Source organism: Sardina pilchardus, chromosome 23 (genome assembly GCF_963854185.1).
Source record: "Sardina pilchardus chromosome 23, fSarPil1.1, whole genome shotgun sequence".
Classification (NCBI taxonomy): Eukaryota; Metazoa; Chordata; class Actinopteri; order Clupeiformes; family Clupeidae; genus Sardina; species Sardina pilchardus.
In genome coordinates, this window is record NC_085016.1 from 610,690 (window position 1) to 625,284 (window position 14,595).

The following is a 14,595-nucleotide window of genomic DNA, read 5'->3' on the forward strand; positions in this document are numbered from 1 at the left end:
CATCACACCTGAAGTCACATCCCTCTGACTGCCCTACCATCGCCATTGCCTTCGCCATCCCTATGACTGCCCTACCATCGCCTGCTGTGGTTCCCTGCCCGAATCTTTGGCCCACGCATCCCAGCGACCCATCACTTTCCGAAATAACTAATGGATTAGGCCTACTAATGGACAATTTATTCCCTACACTGGACTATTTGAACTTTCATTGTCATTGTAACCTTCAAACTACAAATGACTACTGTAACTGACCCAAGGCAGATGGGTTGGGCCCTTGAGTCGTGGATCTGTCTGAGGTTTCTTTCTTCCTATGTATCTCCAATTCTAGGGAGTTTTTCCTTGCCCCTGTTACTCATGGGCTCTCTTTGAACGTGTAACACTCTGTAAAGCGCCATGAGACGTGTAATGTTTTGGCGCTCTATAAGCGAAATTAAATTGAAAATTGAATTGTTTATCTTTTGCCAGCTGTTGCTATTGCTTTTGAGATAACGACACTACTCCAACTCAAAGCCATCGATATCTCAAAGTTGCGACACTACCATTAGGTGCGTTTGCGATGAGCTGCGGCTGACTTAGGCTGACTTAGGCTGACTTAGGCTGGCTTCATACGTCAACGAGAGCTGCAGAGTCTTAGCAGGAGGGGCAACTAGCACATGCAGCTCATCGCGGACAGTCTGACTGAGTTTACGTACCTGAAGTCACTCGCGAGAGACCTCGCTGGAGACCTCGCGGTAGATATCGCGGGATTTTGTATTAAATACAGTAAAACTTTTATTCTTACTCATTAAAATGTGCATGGTGACTGACGAAATAAATTGATATGATGTGTTTAAATAAACCACTGTTGTCATACAGTTAAACAGGCCTGCATTGCAGCACATTAATCAAATATCAAGTGTTTTCCGTGTGTATATATTTAACCAACAGCATAAAATAGCAGAGTATCCTCACGTTTTCAGTAGGCTAGCCTACCGCTGTTCCAGAAATCACAAATAAGAAGGTATCCGTTCGATTTCTGTTCATTTTAGCAGATTCTAACGTAAGGAGCAAAGATTCTAGAACAGAGCAAGATGGATCACAGGGATAAGCTCCAGCGTCATCCCAGACGTTGGTTTTAGTGCAGTTGAACTGATCCGTCTTGGTCCGCTCTAGTGTCTTGGGTAAGGAGGCAGAACGAGACACCTGTCATACTCGTCATGGGGAGATTCTTCCAAACGGCCCTATCACAACTTTGAACTGACGTCATTGGGGTGGGTTTTGGCCAGCGCAGTTGCTTAAAAACCAACTGCGCTGAACTGCGCTGGCTGAGCTAAGACGCAGTCTCCCAAGATCTTGTATGGACATGTGACATGATGTCACGGGGGTAATGGTGCATTCCATTTAGTGTTGGCAGTCTCGTATGTTTACCCGCCCGACATGTGAGAATTAGTGGCTAGCGTGAACGCTGGAGTTTGTAGTCTTTTGGGAAAGAACATGGATGCCACCAGGGCAGCAACTGTCTCTTAGTGCTGGACATTTGTCTAGAACACAAGCAGATGTCCCTCATTCTCCCTTTTTGGGTATGGTCAATGGGAATGAATAATAAAAACATTTTTGGGCAATTTCAACAAGTGCTGTCGCATTTCTAATGAGCTAGATGGGCATTAGCAGGCTAGCTAGTCATTGTTATTACAGTGCATGAAAATGCACTGTACTGTTCTTCCAAAACTTCTTCTTCTTCTTCTTATTATTATTCCGCTGATCAAATTCATTTTTTCTATTCAGCTTGAACCGTTTAACTTAGAAACTTCATTCAAACGTCGCAACGTAGGTCTTAAATAGGGGGATGCTGCTAAGTATTTTTCAACTTTGCAACTTTTATACTTTTTAAACTATTAATTAAAAACTATTACAAATTTCCCCATAGACTTAACATTGGCCTCTATGACATCACAATCGGATCATTAAGCAATTAGAATCTTATGCCAGGTGGCCAGCCCCACCTGCAGCAGCCCTCTCTCTCTCAGGCTTTAAGCATACCATCTCTCTGTGAAGACTACATATCCTGTTAACTGTTTCCTCTTTCCACAACTGTTTCAAAATAAAAGTCCTCACTGCAATAATACACTATTAAATCATTTAACCATTGAAACTACTCAACTATTTAACTGTTCAACCATTCCAACTGTCAGTTATCATCAACTATGCCTCCAGTCAACTACATGAGACCTCCATGCACCTAGCAACCAACATAGCAACCATCAAAATTAAGCGTTTATGACCGTTTCCATAGCAACCAACCTGATTTTACTACAGTAACGTCATTACTCCTGATAGTGGCAGCCATGGATACCCCATCAACAAATGTTTCAAAATAAAAGTCCTCAGTACCAAGTTAGCTAGTTAGCATGGTTAGCATAGTTAACATTATTAGCATAGTTAGCATTTTTAGCATAACTGCTAAAAATGATTAGCTACGTTAGCTAATCAACCTGGTTAGCATTGTTAGCATAGTTAACATTATTAGCATTGTTAGCATTTTTAGCATAACTGCTAAAAATGATTAGCTAAGTTAGCTAATCAACGTGGTTAGCATTGTTAGCATAGTTAGCATTGTTAGCATAGTTAGCATTTTTAGCATTACTGCTAGAAATCATTAGCCAAGTAAACCAATCAACCTGGTTATCATTGTTAGCATAGTTAACATTTTAGAATACCTGTTAGAAATCATTAGTTAAGTTAGAACAGGAATGTTTAAGCTTTAAAATGTCTACCTAAACACTATCAACTCTGTTTAAACTATGCAACCACCATGTTTACCCTAGCTACACCTTAGTAGCCATATCTACATTATCTATCTATAATTTTTTTTGCATTTTCATGCACTGGTAATTCCTTGGAATTGCATTTCTAGTTGTTGTGTGCTAGCCTCTTTAGCAAATCAGCTGGAAAACAAATCATTACATTGTATTGCACGCACAGCAAGACCGTTAAATGTATGAATTGGTGACCGGATTGAAGCAGCAATGCAATCTAGTGTGTTAGAGCATTCCATTGTCATTAAAACGACCAACACGGTACAAATACAAAGAAAACACATGTCATCTCATCTCGACTATGGGCGCAGCCATGTTTGTTTACAGGTCGTAAACCCAACTCGGGGTACTCGCAAGTACTCCGAGGTAAAGGGGGCGTTCCTCCGTAAAATGCCGCAAGAAAGCTGGGTAATTTACACTTTACAACTCGGGCGGGTGACTTACGATACAAATGGATCGCAGGGTAACTCCCACCGCGACTGCAAGAAGTCGGACATGATTTCTAACCAGTTTGCATTTCGTCTGTCCCAGTATGCACTCTGTTTAACCCAGCATGCATCACATCAAGTCAGATCTGCGCAGATTTTCGTCAAGTCAAACGCACCTATTGCTCAAAAACGAACTGCGCTGAACTGCGCTGGCTGAGCTAAGACGCAGTCTCCCGAGATCTTGTAAGGACATGTGACATGATGTCACGGGGGTAACTCCCACCGCGACTGCAAGAAGTCGGACATGATTTCTAACCAGTTTGCATTTCGTCTGTCCTAGTATGCACTGTGTTTAACCCAGCATGCATCACATCAAGTCAGATCTGCGCAGATTTTCGTCAAGTCAAACGCATTCGAGTTCGGAAACGGCTGACTTCGGCTGACTGCATACGTCAACGAGAGCTTGAGTGTCACCGGGAGGGGCGAAAGTTTTAGGTGCAGATGGTCCCGAACGCGATTTAGCAAATTTGACAGACGTGATTTGCGTGAGACCTCGCGGGAGATATCGCGGAATTTGTGTGCATTAAATCCAGTATTTAACTTTCATTAGGTGCGTTTGCAATGAGCTGCGGCTGACTTAGGCTGGCTTCAAAGATTCTATAGCGGAGCAAGATGGATCCGTTAACATTCTAGGTTGATCGCCAGGCAGCGTCTGGGATGACACCTGAGCTTGTCAAAAGTGATCCATCTTGTTCTGTTGTAGAATCTTTGCCCCTTACGTTAGAATGTACTAAAATGAACAGATATGGAAGGGATACCTTCTTATTTGTGATTTCTGGAGCGTACTGAAAATGTTTTGACATTCTGCTAATTTATGCTGTTGGTTACATATACACACGGAAAACACTTGATATTTAATTAATGTGCTACAATGCAGGCCTGTTAACTGTATGACAACAGTGGTTTATTGAAACTACTTCATATCAATTTATTTCGTCAGTCATCATGCTCATTTTAATGAGTAAGAATGAAAGTTAAATAGTGTATTTAATGCACACAAATTCCGCGATATCTCCCGCGAGGTCTCACGCGAATCACGTCTGTCAAATTTGCAAAATCGTGTTCGGGACCAGGTGCGTTTGCGATGAGCTGCGGCTGACTTAGGCTGACTTAGGCTGGCTTCATACGTCAACGAGAGCTGCAGAGTCTTAGCAGGAGGGGCAACTAGCACACGCAGCTCATCCCGGACAGTAGGTGCGTTTGACTTGACGAAAATCTGCGCAGATCTGACTTGATGTGATGCATGCTGGGTTAAACAGAGTGCATACTGGGACAGACGAAATGCAAACTGGTTAGAAATCATGTCCGACTTCTTGCAGTCGCGGTGGGAGTTACCACCGTGACATCATGTCACATGTCCTTACAAGATCTCGGGAGACTGCGTCTTAGCTCAGCCAGCGCAGTTCAGCGCAGTTGGTTTTTAAGCAACTGCGCTGGCCAAAACCCACCCCAATGACGTCAGTTCAAAGTTGTGATAGGGCCGTTTGGAAGAATCTCCCGATGACGAGTATGACAGGTGTCTCGTTCTGCCTCCTTACCCAAGACACTAGAGCGGACCAAGACGGATCAGTTCAACTGCACTAAAACCAACGTCTGGGATGACGCTGGAGCTTATCCCTGTGATCCATCTTGCTCTGTTGTAGAATCTTTGCTCCTTACGTTAGAATCTGCTAAAATGAACAGAAATCGAACGGATACCTTCTTATTTGTGATTTCTGGAACAGCGGTAGGCTATCTACTGAAAACGTGAGGATACTCTGCTATTTTATGCTGTTGGTTAAATATATACACACGGAAAACACTTGATATTTAATTAATGTGCTGCAATGCAGGCCTGTTAACTGTATGACAACAGTGGTTTATTTAAACACATCATATCAATTTATTTCGTCAGTCACCATGCTCATTTTAATGAGCAAGAATAAAAGTTTTACTGTATTTAATACAAAATCCCGCGATATCTACCGCGAGGTCTCCAGCCAGGTCTCTCGCGAGTAACTTCAGGTACGTAAGCTCAGTCAGACTGTCCGGGATGAGCTGCGTGTGCTAGTTGCCCCTCCTGCTAAGACTCTGCAGCTCTCGTTGACGTATGAAGCCAGCCTAAGTCAGCCTAAGTCAGCCGCAGCTCATCGCAAACGAGCCTAGTCTGACTGAGCTTACGTACCTGAAGTCACTCGCGAGAGACCTCGCTGGAGACCTCGCGGTAGATATCGCGGGATTTTGTATTAAATACAGTAAAACTTTTATTCTTACTCATTAAAATGAGCATGGTGACTGACGAAATAAATTGATATGATGTGTTTAAATAAACCACTGTTGTCATACAGTTAACAGGCCTGCATTGCTGCACATTAATTAAATATCAAGTGTTTTCCGTGTGTATATATTCAACCAACAGCATAAAATAGCAGAGTATTCTCATGTTTTCAGTAGGCTAGTCTACCGTTGTTCCAGAAATCACAAATAAGAAGGTATCCGTTCGATTTCTGTTCATTTTAGCAGATTCTAACGTAAGGAGCAAAGATTCTAGAACAGAGCAAGATGGATCACAGGGATAAGCTCCAGCGTCATCCCAGACGTTGGTTTTAGTGCAGTTGAACTGATCCGTCTTGGTCCGCTCTAGTGTCTTGGGTAAGGAGGCAGAACGAGACACCTGTCATACTCGTCATGGGGAGATTCTTCCAAATGGCCCTATCACAACTTTGAACTGACGTCATTGGGGTGGGTTTTGGCCAGCGCAGTTGCTTAAAAACCAACTGCGCTGAACTGCGCTGGCTGAGCTAAGACGCAGTCTCCCGAGATCTTGTAAGGACATGTGACATGATGTCACGGGGGTAACTCCCACCGCGACTGCAAGAAGTCGGACATGATTTCTACAGTTTGCATTTCGTCTGTCCCAGTATGCACTGTGTTTAACCCAGCATGCATCACATCAAGTCAGATCTGCGCAGATTAAAATCCTAAAATGTTAACTGCATCCATCTTGCTCCGCTATAGAATCTTTGGTAAGCAGGCAGAACGAGACCCCTGTCATAATCGTCATGGGGAGATTCCTTCCAAACCTGTTCCAAACGGACCTATCAAGTCTTTGAACTGACGTCATGGGGTGGGATACAGCCGGTTGCAGGCGTTTCAAACTAGATGCGGAGAATTGCGCAAAGTGACTGTTCGCGTCTTCATCCCGCGAGTTTTGAGTGACGTGACATGGTCGCATTTTTGTGACATGATCACAACTTTTCTTCAAGTCGAACAACACGTCTAACCAGCATGCACTGCATATGACTCAAATTACGTTTCGACTGCATGCGTTTGCAGCCGACTTGACATGTCGAGTGCACCTACTGTCCGGGATGAGCTGCGTGTGCTAGTTGCCCCTCCTGCTAAGACTCTGCAGCTCTCGTTGACGTATGAAGCCAGCCTAAGTCAGCCTAAGTCAGCCGCAGTTCATCGGAAACGCACCTACTCCCGTGTACAAACAATGGCGGCACATCCGGTCGTTGATAGGAACTATTCCATTGAGAATGGATGGATATCTCAGGTGTTATAATAAGACTTTTCTACATGACTTATGGTCGTGTGTAATAATGCATTTTCATTGAGTAATATATGTATGTGGAAATGCAGTTTATAGTAATTTTCATTGAGTATTTACCGTAAATATTAATGTGATCGCTGCTGTCAATCCCATAGGAAAACAGGGACCGAGGGAACTACTGAAGCTACCCACTAACCACGTGACCGCTCTAATAATGGCTGTCGCAACTTTGAGATATCGATGGCTTTGCTCCAACTCTAAAATATCTGACCGGAACGTGTTCCTGCTTGCAAAGATGGCATCACTGACCTTTGTCATTCTTCTGCCAAGATTGTATCAAAAGCGAAACTTTAATAAATAAACTTTTACAGGTCACACATTTTGCCATGATCTTCAGACCAAGCCAATAATAACAAGATAGGGAGCTTAAGAAGAACAATAGTATTATAGGACTATATGGACAAATGGGGAGTGGAGTTGTTAAAGGGGGTCATAACCCGTGGAAGTAAGTCAAGCTTAGTTATTTCTCAATCTTCAAACCACCAGGTGGCACTATATCCTCACTTTAAACAGGTGCATGCTTTGATCGTCTGTCACAGCCAGACGAAATCGGCAGATCATATCTCAGGAACACTTTCCCATATTGAGAGCAAATTTGGTACATGCACTCAGGACGTTATTGTGAGGGTGCAAGGAATTTGTCACCCTTTGTCCAAGTCATTTTGCAAATTTTGGACGTTGCCTTAATGCACATAACATTTGACCCCTCAGTGAGCACCTCATGAAATAAATATGTTTATGCAAGACATGCAGTTCCATCACCTTAGAAAAATATTGTTCCTGAGACTTTGAATGACCAAAGCCAATACCAAATATTACTAAAATCAGTGTCAAATGTATAGGCATTGAAATGAATAACATAAGGTTTAGGGAGAATTCACCAGCAATTCGAAGGAAGATTGTACATTGATTCCTGTATTTCAGATTTTTAATGCTTTGAAGGGGACCATTCTTTCACCATGAGGTTTTTTGTAACTGTTACTAAAATGATCAGCTGAAGTATTTACATGTTATTTCCTGGTCCTTGTGATTTTTTTCTAAACTTCCTCTACTGTCATCTCCCCCTGGTGGCACACTGTGTGAACAACACAAAGCAGAGAAGACAAGCGTGAGCTTCACAGAGCAGAGTGGAGGCCAATGGAACAGGACGTGAACAGCAGTGGTGACCCGTCACACTCAGTCTAATACAACACAACAGCAGCTCATTTTCAGCAGGTTATATCTATAACTGCAGTATGCATTTCCTCTGGATTCTGAGCTTGCTGTTCAGCTATGGAGTATCAGAGAGCTCGACCAAGATAGCAGTGGAGTTTGGACAAAATGTGACTCTTAACTGTTCTTTTGCTGAAGATGATATTTATTGGTTCATACAACGCCAGTCTGAGCCTCCTGTGTACATACTGCGCTCTTTAGTGAGAACTAATGCTCACGCTCTCTTCAACAAGCAAAAACAGAGGGAATTTAAGAGGAAATACTCACTGCAAACATTTGGTAGGCTAGTTATTCACAATGTAACCAGTTCTGAGCTTGGTTCATACTACTGTAGAGGACTAAAGGACCCGCTCACATTCAGCAATGCCACCACACTCATGGTAGAAGGTAAGTGTTCATCATATGTTTAGATCATTGCCATTTGAAGGAATACATTAATACAGTATTTGAAAGAGTTATGGAAGGTTTATACTTTTTTGAATTTGATGACCATGTTTGCAACAGTCTAATGCCACAAGTGTGCGAGCAGCTGCTATGTGCTGCTAAGCTGCTAAGCCTTGATATTGTGTCAGTTATAGCTACTATTTGGAACCTGCATCAAACCTCACTTTGTGCATGTTTATTTTTCCGACTGTATGTGAATAAACATGTATTTACAGAGGACCATCATTCTGTGTGCAATGTAACAAGGATAGAGCCTCAGCAACCTCGGCCATGGCCACAGGACTCTCTGAAATCATTGACATCTTTGCCCTTTATTGTATCGTGTCTTCTCAACTGTATCCTCATCATTCTTCTCTTAGGTGAGTATTTTAAAAATGACACAGAGCAGCAAGATGCCTGAATGTTCTAAATCTTTACTTACTACAAAATGAAACCCCATCAGTGTTGGCGGTCAAGAGATGTTCAACTCAGAAGAAGAAGAGCACAAGTGTGGAGCCACCTCAGGACTCTGACTCTCTTCACGTATGTACTGTTAATCCTTATTACATTATGTACAGTATGTACCTCAAGCCCTGCAGACATCACTATACACTTCCATTTGGATGCAATTAAACTTCATATTTTCATTATGGTGGACAGATACATCATTTCCATGTTGTTTTCTCTAGTATTCTGCTTTAGACCTTCCCTCACCCCCAAGACCATCTCAGCCCAGAAACATCAACAGCACTTGCCCATCTCAGCCCAGTAACATCAACAGCACTTACGCTTTAATCCAGCTCCCAGCCCGGGTCTGACTGACACTGCATGCTAAGCTTTCAGGCAAACGTGTAGAAAATCGTTGGTAGTACTGCATGATCAGAACGAAATGTGAAGGAGAGTGACCAAAACGAAATATGATACACATTATAAAATGTACATTACTCAAATCAGATTTATATCAATGTTGTTTACTGTAATCCATAATGTTTTGATGACTAAAATAAGCTATTGTTTTTACAATAAACTAATTTATTCTCTAAGAGTGTGTTCCTGGTCAGACTGACGTGAGTGCTAGGAAATGAAAGAGCAGACGACTTCCCATTTCTGCAGTAAAAAGTGAACATATTTGTCAATTCAGTGCCTTCTCTGTAAGACAGCTTTTCAATGACACATGATCTGCAGTCAATATATAATTTGGACAGTGTTAAGTTAGTTTTAATATTAAAATGAATTGAATGAATTGAGTGAATACATGTAATGAGTAAGCGTGTCTCTAGTAAGGTTTCCAAAAATGATCTTCATGTACCATTAGAAATTCAAGACAAAAAGAAAGATTCGCTAACTGTATCCATGGTATCCACAGCTAGCTAACTCTGCTTACCCCATAGGATATTCATGCTAAATTAATGCCCCCCTTTTTTAAAAAGCACAACTGTTAGTTTTTGTAGTTTTCTGATTTGGTTTTGTTGTTTTGTACATCCCCAAATCAGAAAAAGTTTGTACGTTGTGTAGAATACAGACAAAAACAGAATGTGAGTTCTGCTCATCATAATATCATTACCACATTCAGAGAATCCAGAGAAATATTTGCAAACAAGGGACAGAACTGAAAAACAATATTGAAGGTTGTGGCATGTCGGACACTATTAAAACCAGACCTGCTACTCTAATGAACACTATTGTATGTGCTCAGGTAAACCTCTGATAACCATTGTCTATGAGCACAGTTTCACACTCAATTCACAAATGCTAGTGTTAACGTTACCATGGAAAACAAGAGATTGCATTCAGACGTGATAGAAATAGGATAGGTTTTGGGGTTGTACTGTATATAGCTGTAGCGGGTTTCACTCGTGTGCACGCATGCACACACACGCACACACACACTCACACACACAGACACACACACACACACACACACACACACACATACAGTATATGTACTGTATGTGTGTGTGTATATGTATATGCATACATTTAGAACCACACTCTGAATAGTATAGTGCAGGGGTCTCCAACACGGTGCTCACAGACGCCTATGAGGTGCCCGCAGCGCACCTTCAAAAAATAGCCAACATGCAGTACACCCCTACAGTCAAGGCCATCTCATCGACACTGCTCTAGTTTGTGGTTCTGATGGTGAAATGAGATATGAAATGCTAGATCCCTCACTGTCTGCCTATATGAGGCGCCTGCAGCTCACCTTAAAATAGCCAACATAGCTGCAGCCATACAGCAATCAGAATGAGAACATATATTTTTGTTGATTTTTGGTGAACATTTAAATGCATAGCCTGTGTCACCATAATGGCAGATATCAGCAAAACTTCACCTAAGTACAGTAGCCGCCTACCATTGGCAACTACTTCAGCAATATTAATGAGAAATTGTATTTTGGTTGATTTTTGATGAATATTTTAAAACTAATATCAAGCGCCGCTAACTTATCCCCACTGTATCCAGGTAGGCTACTTGCCAAAACCGGGAGTTAGACGGGAAGTTAGACCTCTGAATCTCTTTCCACCTTACTGGACACTAACGTTAGAGTTCTGAATCTCTCTCTACTGGACACTAACGTTAGAGTTCTGAATCTCTTTACTGAACAGTAATGTTAGAGTTCTGAATCTCTCTTTACTGGACACTAACGTTAGAGTTTTGAATCTCTCTCTACTGAACAGTAATGTTAGAGTTCTGAATCTCTCTCTACTGGACATAACGTTAGAGTTTTGAATCTCTCTTTACTGGACACTAATGTTAGAGTTCTGAATCTCTCTCTACTGGACACTAACGTTAGAGTTCTGAATCTCTCTCTACTGGACACTAACGTTAGAGTTCTGAATCTCTCTACTGAACACTAACATTAGAGTTCTGAATCTCTCTCTACTGGACACTAACGTTAGAGTTCTGAATCTCTCTCTACTGGACACTAACGTTAGAGTTCTGAATTTCTCTCTACTGGACACTAACGTTAGAGTTCTGAATCTCTCTCTACTGGACACTAACGTTAGAGTTCTGAATCTCTCTCTACTGGACACTAACGTTAGAGTTCTGAATCTCTCTCTACTGGACACTAACGTTAGAGTTCTGAATCTCTCTCTACTTTACTGGACACTAACGTTAGAGTTCTGAATCTCTTTCTACTTTACTGGACACTAACGTTAGAGTTCTGAATCTCTCTCCACTTTACTGGCCGTAAATTGCGGTGGCGTAACCAGCAGGTCATGTGACTGCAGTGGGGCCTCAGCCTGTCAGGGGCCTCGGTGGCGAGGAGACCACAACAGGATATCACAGGGCATTTGAGCGGTTTCAGCTTCTGGTTGATGGAGTGTCTCGGAGAATGCCAATAGCCAAGTAAATAACACAGTATCATAAAAACAGTTGTGTATTGAAGCTATAAATTATTTATCTTTTTTATTATTATTATTGCTTTAAAATCAGGGCAACATATCATCGTAATAGTTAAGAGATATTGCCCCATTTTTGTTAGATTTGTTGAGTCTTTTAGAGGCAGTTAGTCTGCGTGCTAGAGGAAGACGTCCATGCCAGAGCTACCAGTGTTGGTCTGTGGGGATGAGAGGCTTTGAACACAGGATATGACTTCACAGGTCTGCTGTGAAGGAGTCGTGCAGCATGTATCCAGACCAGACCACAACTGCAAATAGTGACCCTCACAAAACGCCAACGTGCAGAACAGAACAGGCTCCTCTCTCTGTCTTACCATATTAGGTCATAATGAAGTATATTAAATGAGTATGTGTATGTGTATGATAAATGCATTATGTACATCTAAAGATATACTGATACAGTATTATTGTATAAAACATGTGTGAGTATGAAAGGAGTATGTGTATGTGTGTGTTATCATGTATGTACATGTTACAGTAACTAGCACTGTTTGTCGACTGTGTACTTTTTATACTCAACCACACATGTTGTCCTGCTCCGGCTGCAGAGCAGATGCAACACCCCTCCAGCCACCAGGCATCCGGAAGAGAGATGAAGGGGACACTTGTGTGACCGTGTGGCTGGGGACATTATTGTCTGCTTTCTCTTCAGTTACAGGACACTTCTAAATGATACATGTGGGCCTTTTAACCTTCATTAGATGACGGGGAAGAAAATGTCTTTACAAGGACCACAACTTTGCGTTTTGCATATTTACATTTTGAGTACAGCTCTGCATCCATCTCCACACCCATTCTTCTCGGCTGAATAGCTCACACACTCTTCGCTCACAACTTCAACACACAGCTTGTGTCCGGCGCACTGGGCAGACGCAGAAGAGCTTCCTGTGCAGTCCACCCTCATGGTGTAGCCGAGCAGACTGGGGTGCTGCTGAGAGAGGCGAGATCAGGAGTGGAAGAGAATGAAAGTATCTGTGGAACAATTCCCGTTGTCTTTCGCCCCCAAAGTGCCTTGAAACTAGCCTAGAAATCTAGACGCTCCTATAGCGGCAGCAAATCTAATTGGGCTGCCGGGGCAGTCTAGCAACAATCCAAAGAGCTCGGGAGCTGAGAAATGGAAGAATCACCAGACCAATCACGGCGTGTATAGAGTCGGTGGGCGGGCGGTGACTGACATGCGACCAGATGTTGCGACGGTTACACATCCTGCTATTTGAAAACAAGAAGATGATTCGTTTAGTGTTATCCTATTGCGTGGAGAGGGAAGGTTGCGCATCCTGCTATTTGAAAACAAGACAATGATTTGTTTAGTGTTATCCTATTGCGGAGAGGGAATTTGAAAGACAACTGTTTATCCCACCCCTCTGATTGAGCCCTGCCTACGGTGAGTTCCCAGACCCTACCTACATCTTGATGTGGGTCTGGCTGGTCAGGCTATCTTGAAACATCTCTCACCTCTGACCTCTACTGTACAGAAAATAACAAATAGAACTTCACACTAAGGGGCACAAATTCTACAAGGATACAAGGATGTTTATTTGTCACATTCATCTGATTACTAATGTAAAGAGATAATGCAGTGAAATCGTCAGTTCCTTCACATATTGTGCATATGGGGATCCAAAGTCAAGCCTTTCCTGACTTTTTGGACTTTGAATAAGTAATACATGCCTTCATAACAACTACTGGATTGCTGTAACTTCCTATATGTTGGTCTCAGCCAGGCCTCACTTTCCTGCCTACAGCTAGTTAAAAATAGCCTAGAAATCTACACGCCCCTAGCGGCAACAAATGTAATTTGGCTGGCGGGGCAGTCTAGGCACGATCCATAGAGCTTAGGAGCTGAGAGCTGGAAAATCAAGCGATCCAATCACAGCATGTATAAAGTCGGTGGGCGGGCTTAACATAATGGTGACTGACATGCGACCAGAAGTTGTGACGGTAACGCATCCTGCTATTTGAAAACAAGCAGATGATTCGTTTAGTGTTATCCTATTGCGTGGAGAAGGAAGGTTACGCAGCCTGCTACTTGAAAACAAGAAGATGATTCGTTTAGCATTATCCTATTGCGGAGATGGAATTTGAAAGACAACTGTTTATCCCACCCCTCCGATTGATCAATGCTCGAGCCCTGACTATGGTGAGTTCCCAGACCCTAGGCTACATCTTGATGTGGGTCTGGCTGGTCAGGCTAAGTTAAAATGCAGCAGCTCGCCTTTTAAGTGTTGGCCACATGTGAGCAAGAACACATTTCTCCCATTCTAGCTTCCCTTACTGGCTCTCTGTTCACCTAGGATAGGCCTACATGATTCTCAATGTACATCCATGTAGCTTTAGGTTAGTGTAACCCAAAATTGTTCCATGTTAACATTCATTTTTATATTCAGCATAGCTAGACCTTTCACCAAAAGTTTGTTTGGTTGATAGAGGTGCACTTTAAGCCCCCCAAGCCCAAGGCTATAAATGTATGTAAATTCGTGCATATTTCATTTGATAATGGTTCATCTACATAAATATAAACTAAAGTATTTCAGAAAACTTGCAATACAAAAAAGTATTATCTTACAGTGTCAGTGAGTAATCATTAAGGGATTTTTGGGAATATAGGCCTATTTGTTAAAACTGTTACCCTCACCCCATAATATATTCCATACTGGAATATGTGGAATATGTCT

The 14,595-nt window shown here is 42.3% G+C and overlaps 1 protein-coding gene across 1 annotated transcript; it reads left to right on the forward strand.

Annotated features, from left to right (window-relative positions):
• The first annotated feature begins 8,016 nt into the window (after positions 1 to 8,016).
• LOC134071334 (uncharacterized) lies at positions 8,017 to 9,550 on the forward strand. The gene is made up of 4 exons (XM_062528011.1): positions 8,017 to 8,477; positions 8,750 to 8,893; positions 8,977 to 9,056; positions 9,203 to 9,550. The coding sequence occupies exons 1-4, from the start codon at positions 8,114 to 8,116 to the stop codon at positions 9,329 to 9,331; spliced, it is 717 nt and encodes a 238-aa protein (XP_062383995.1). The 5' UTR covers positions 8,017 to 8,113; the 3' UTR covers positions 9,332 to 9,550.
• Positions 9,551 to 14,595: the final 5,045 nt, after the last annotated feature.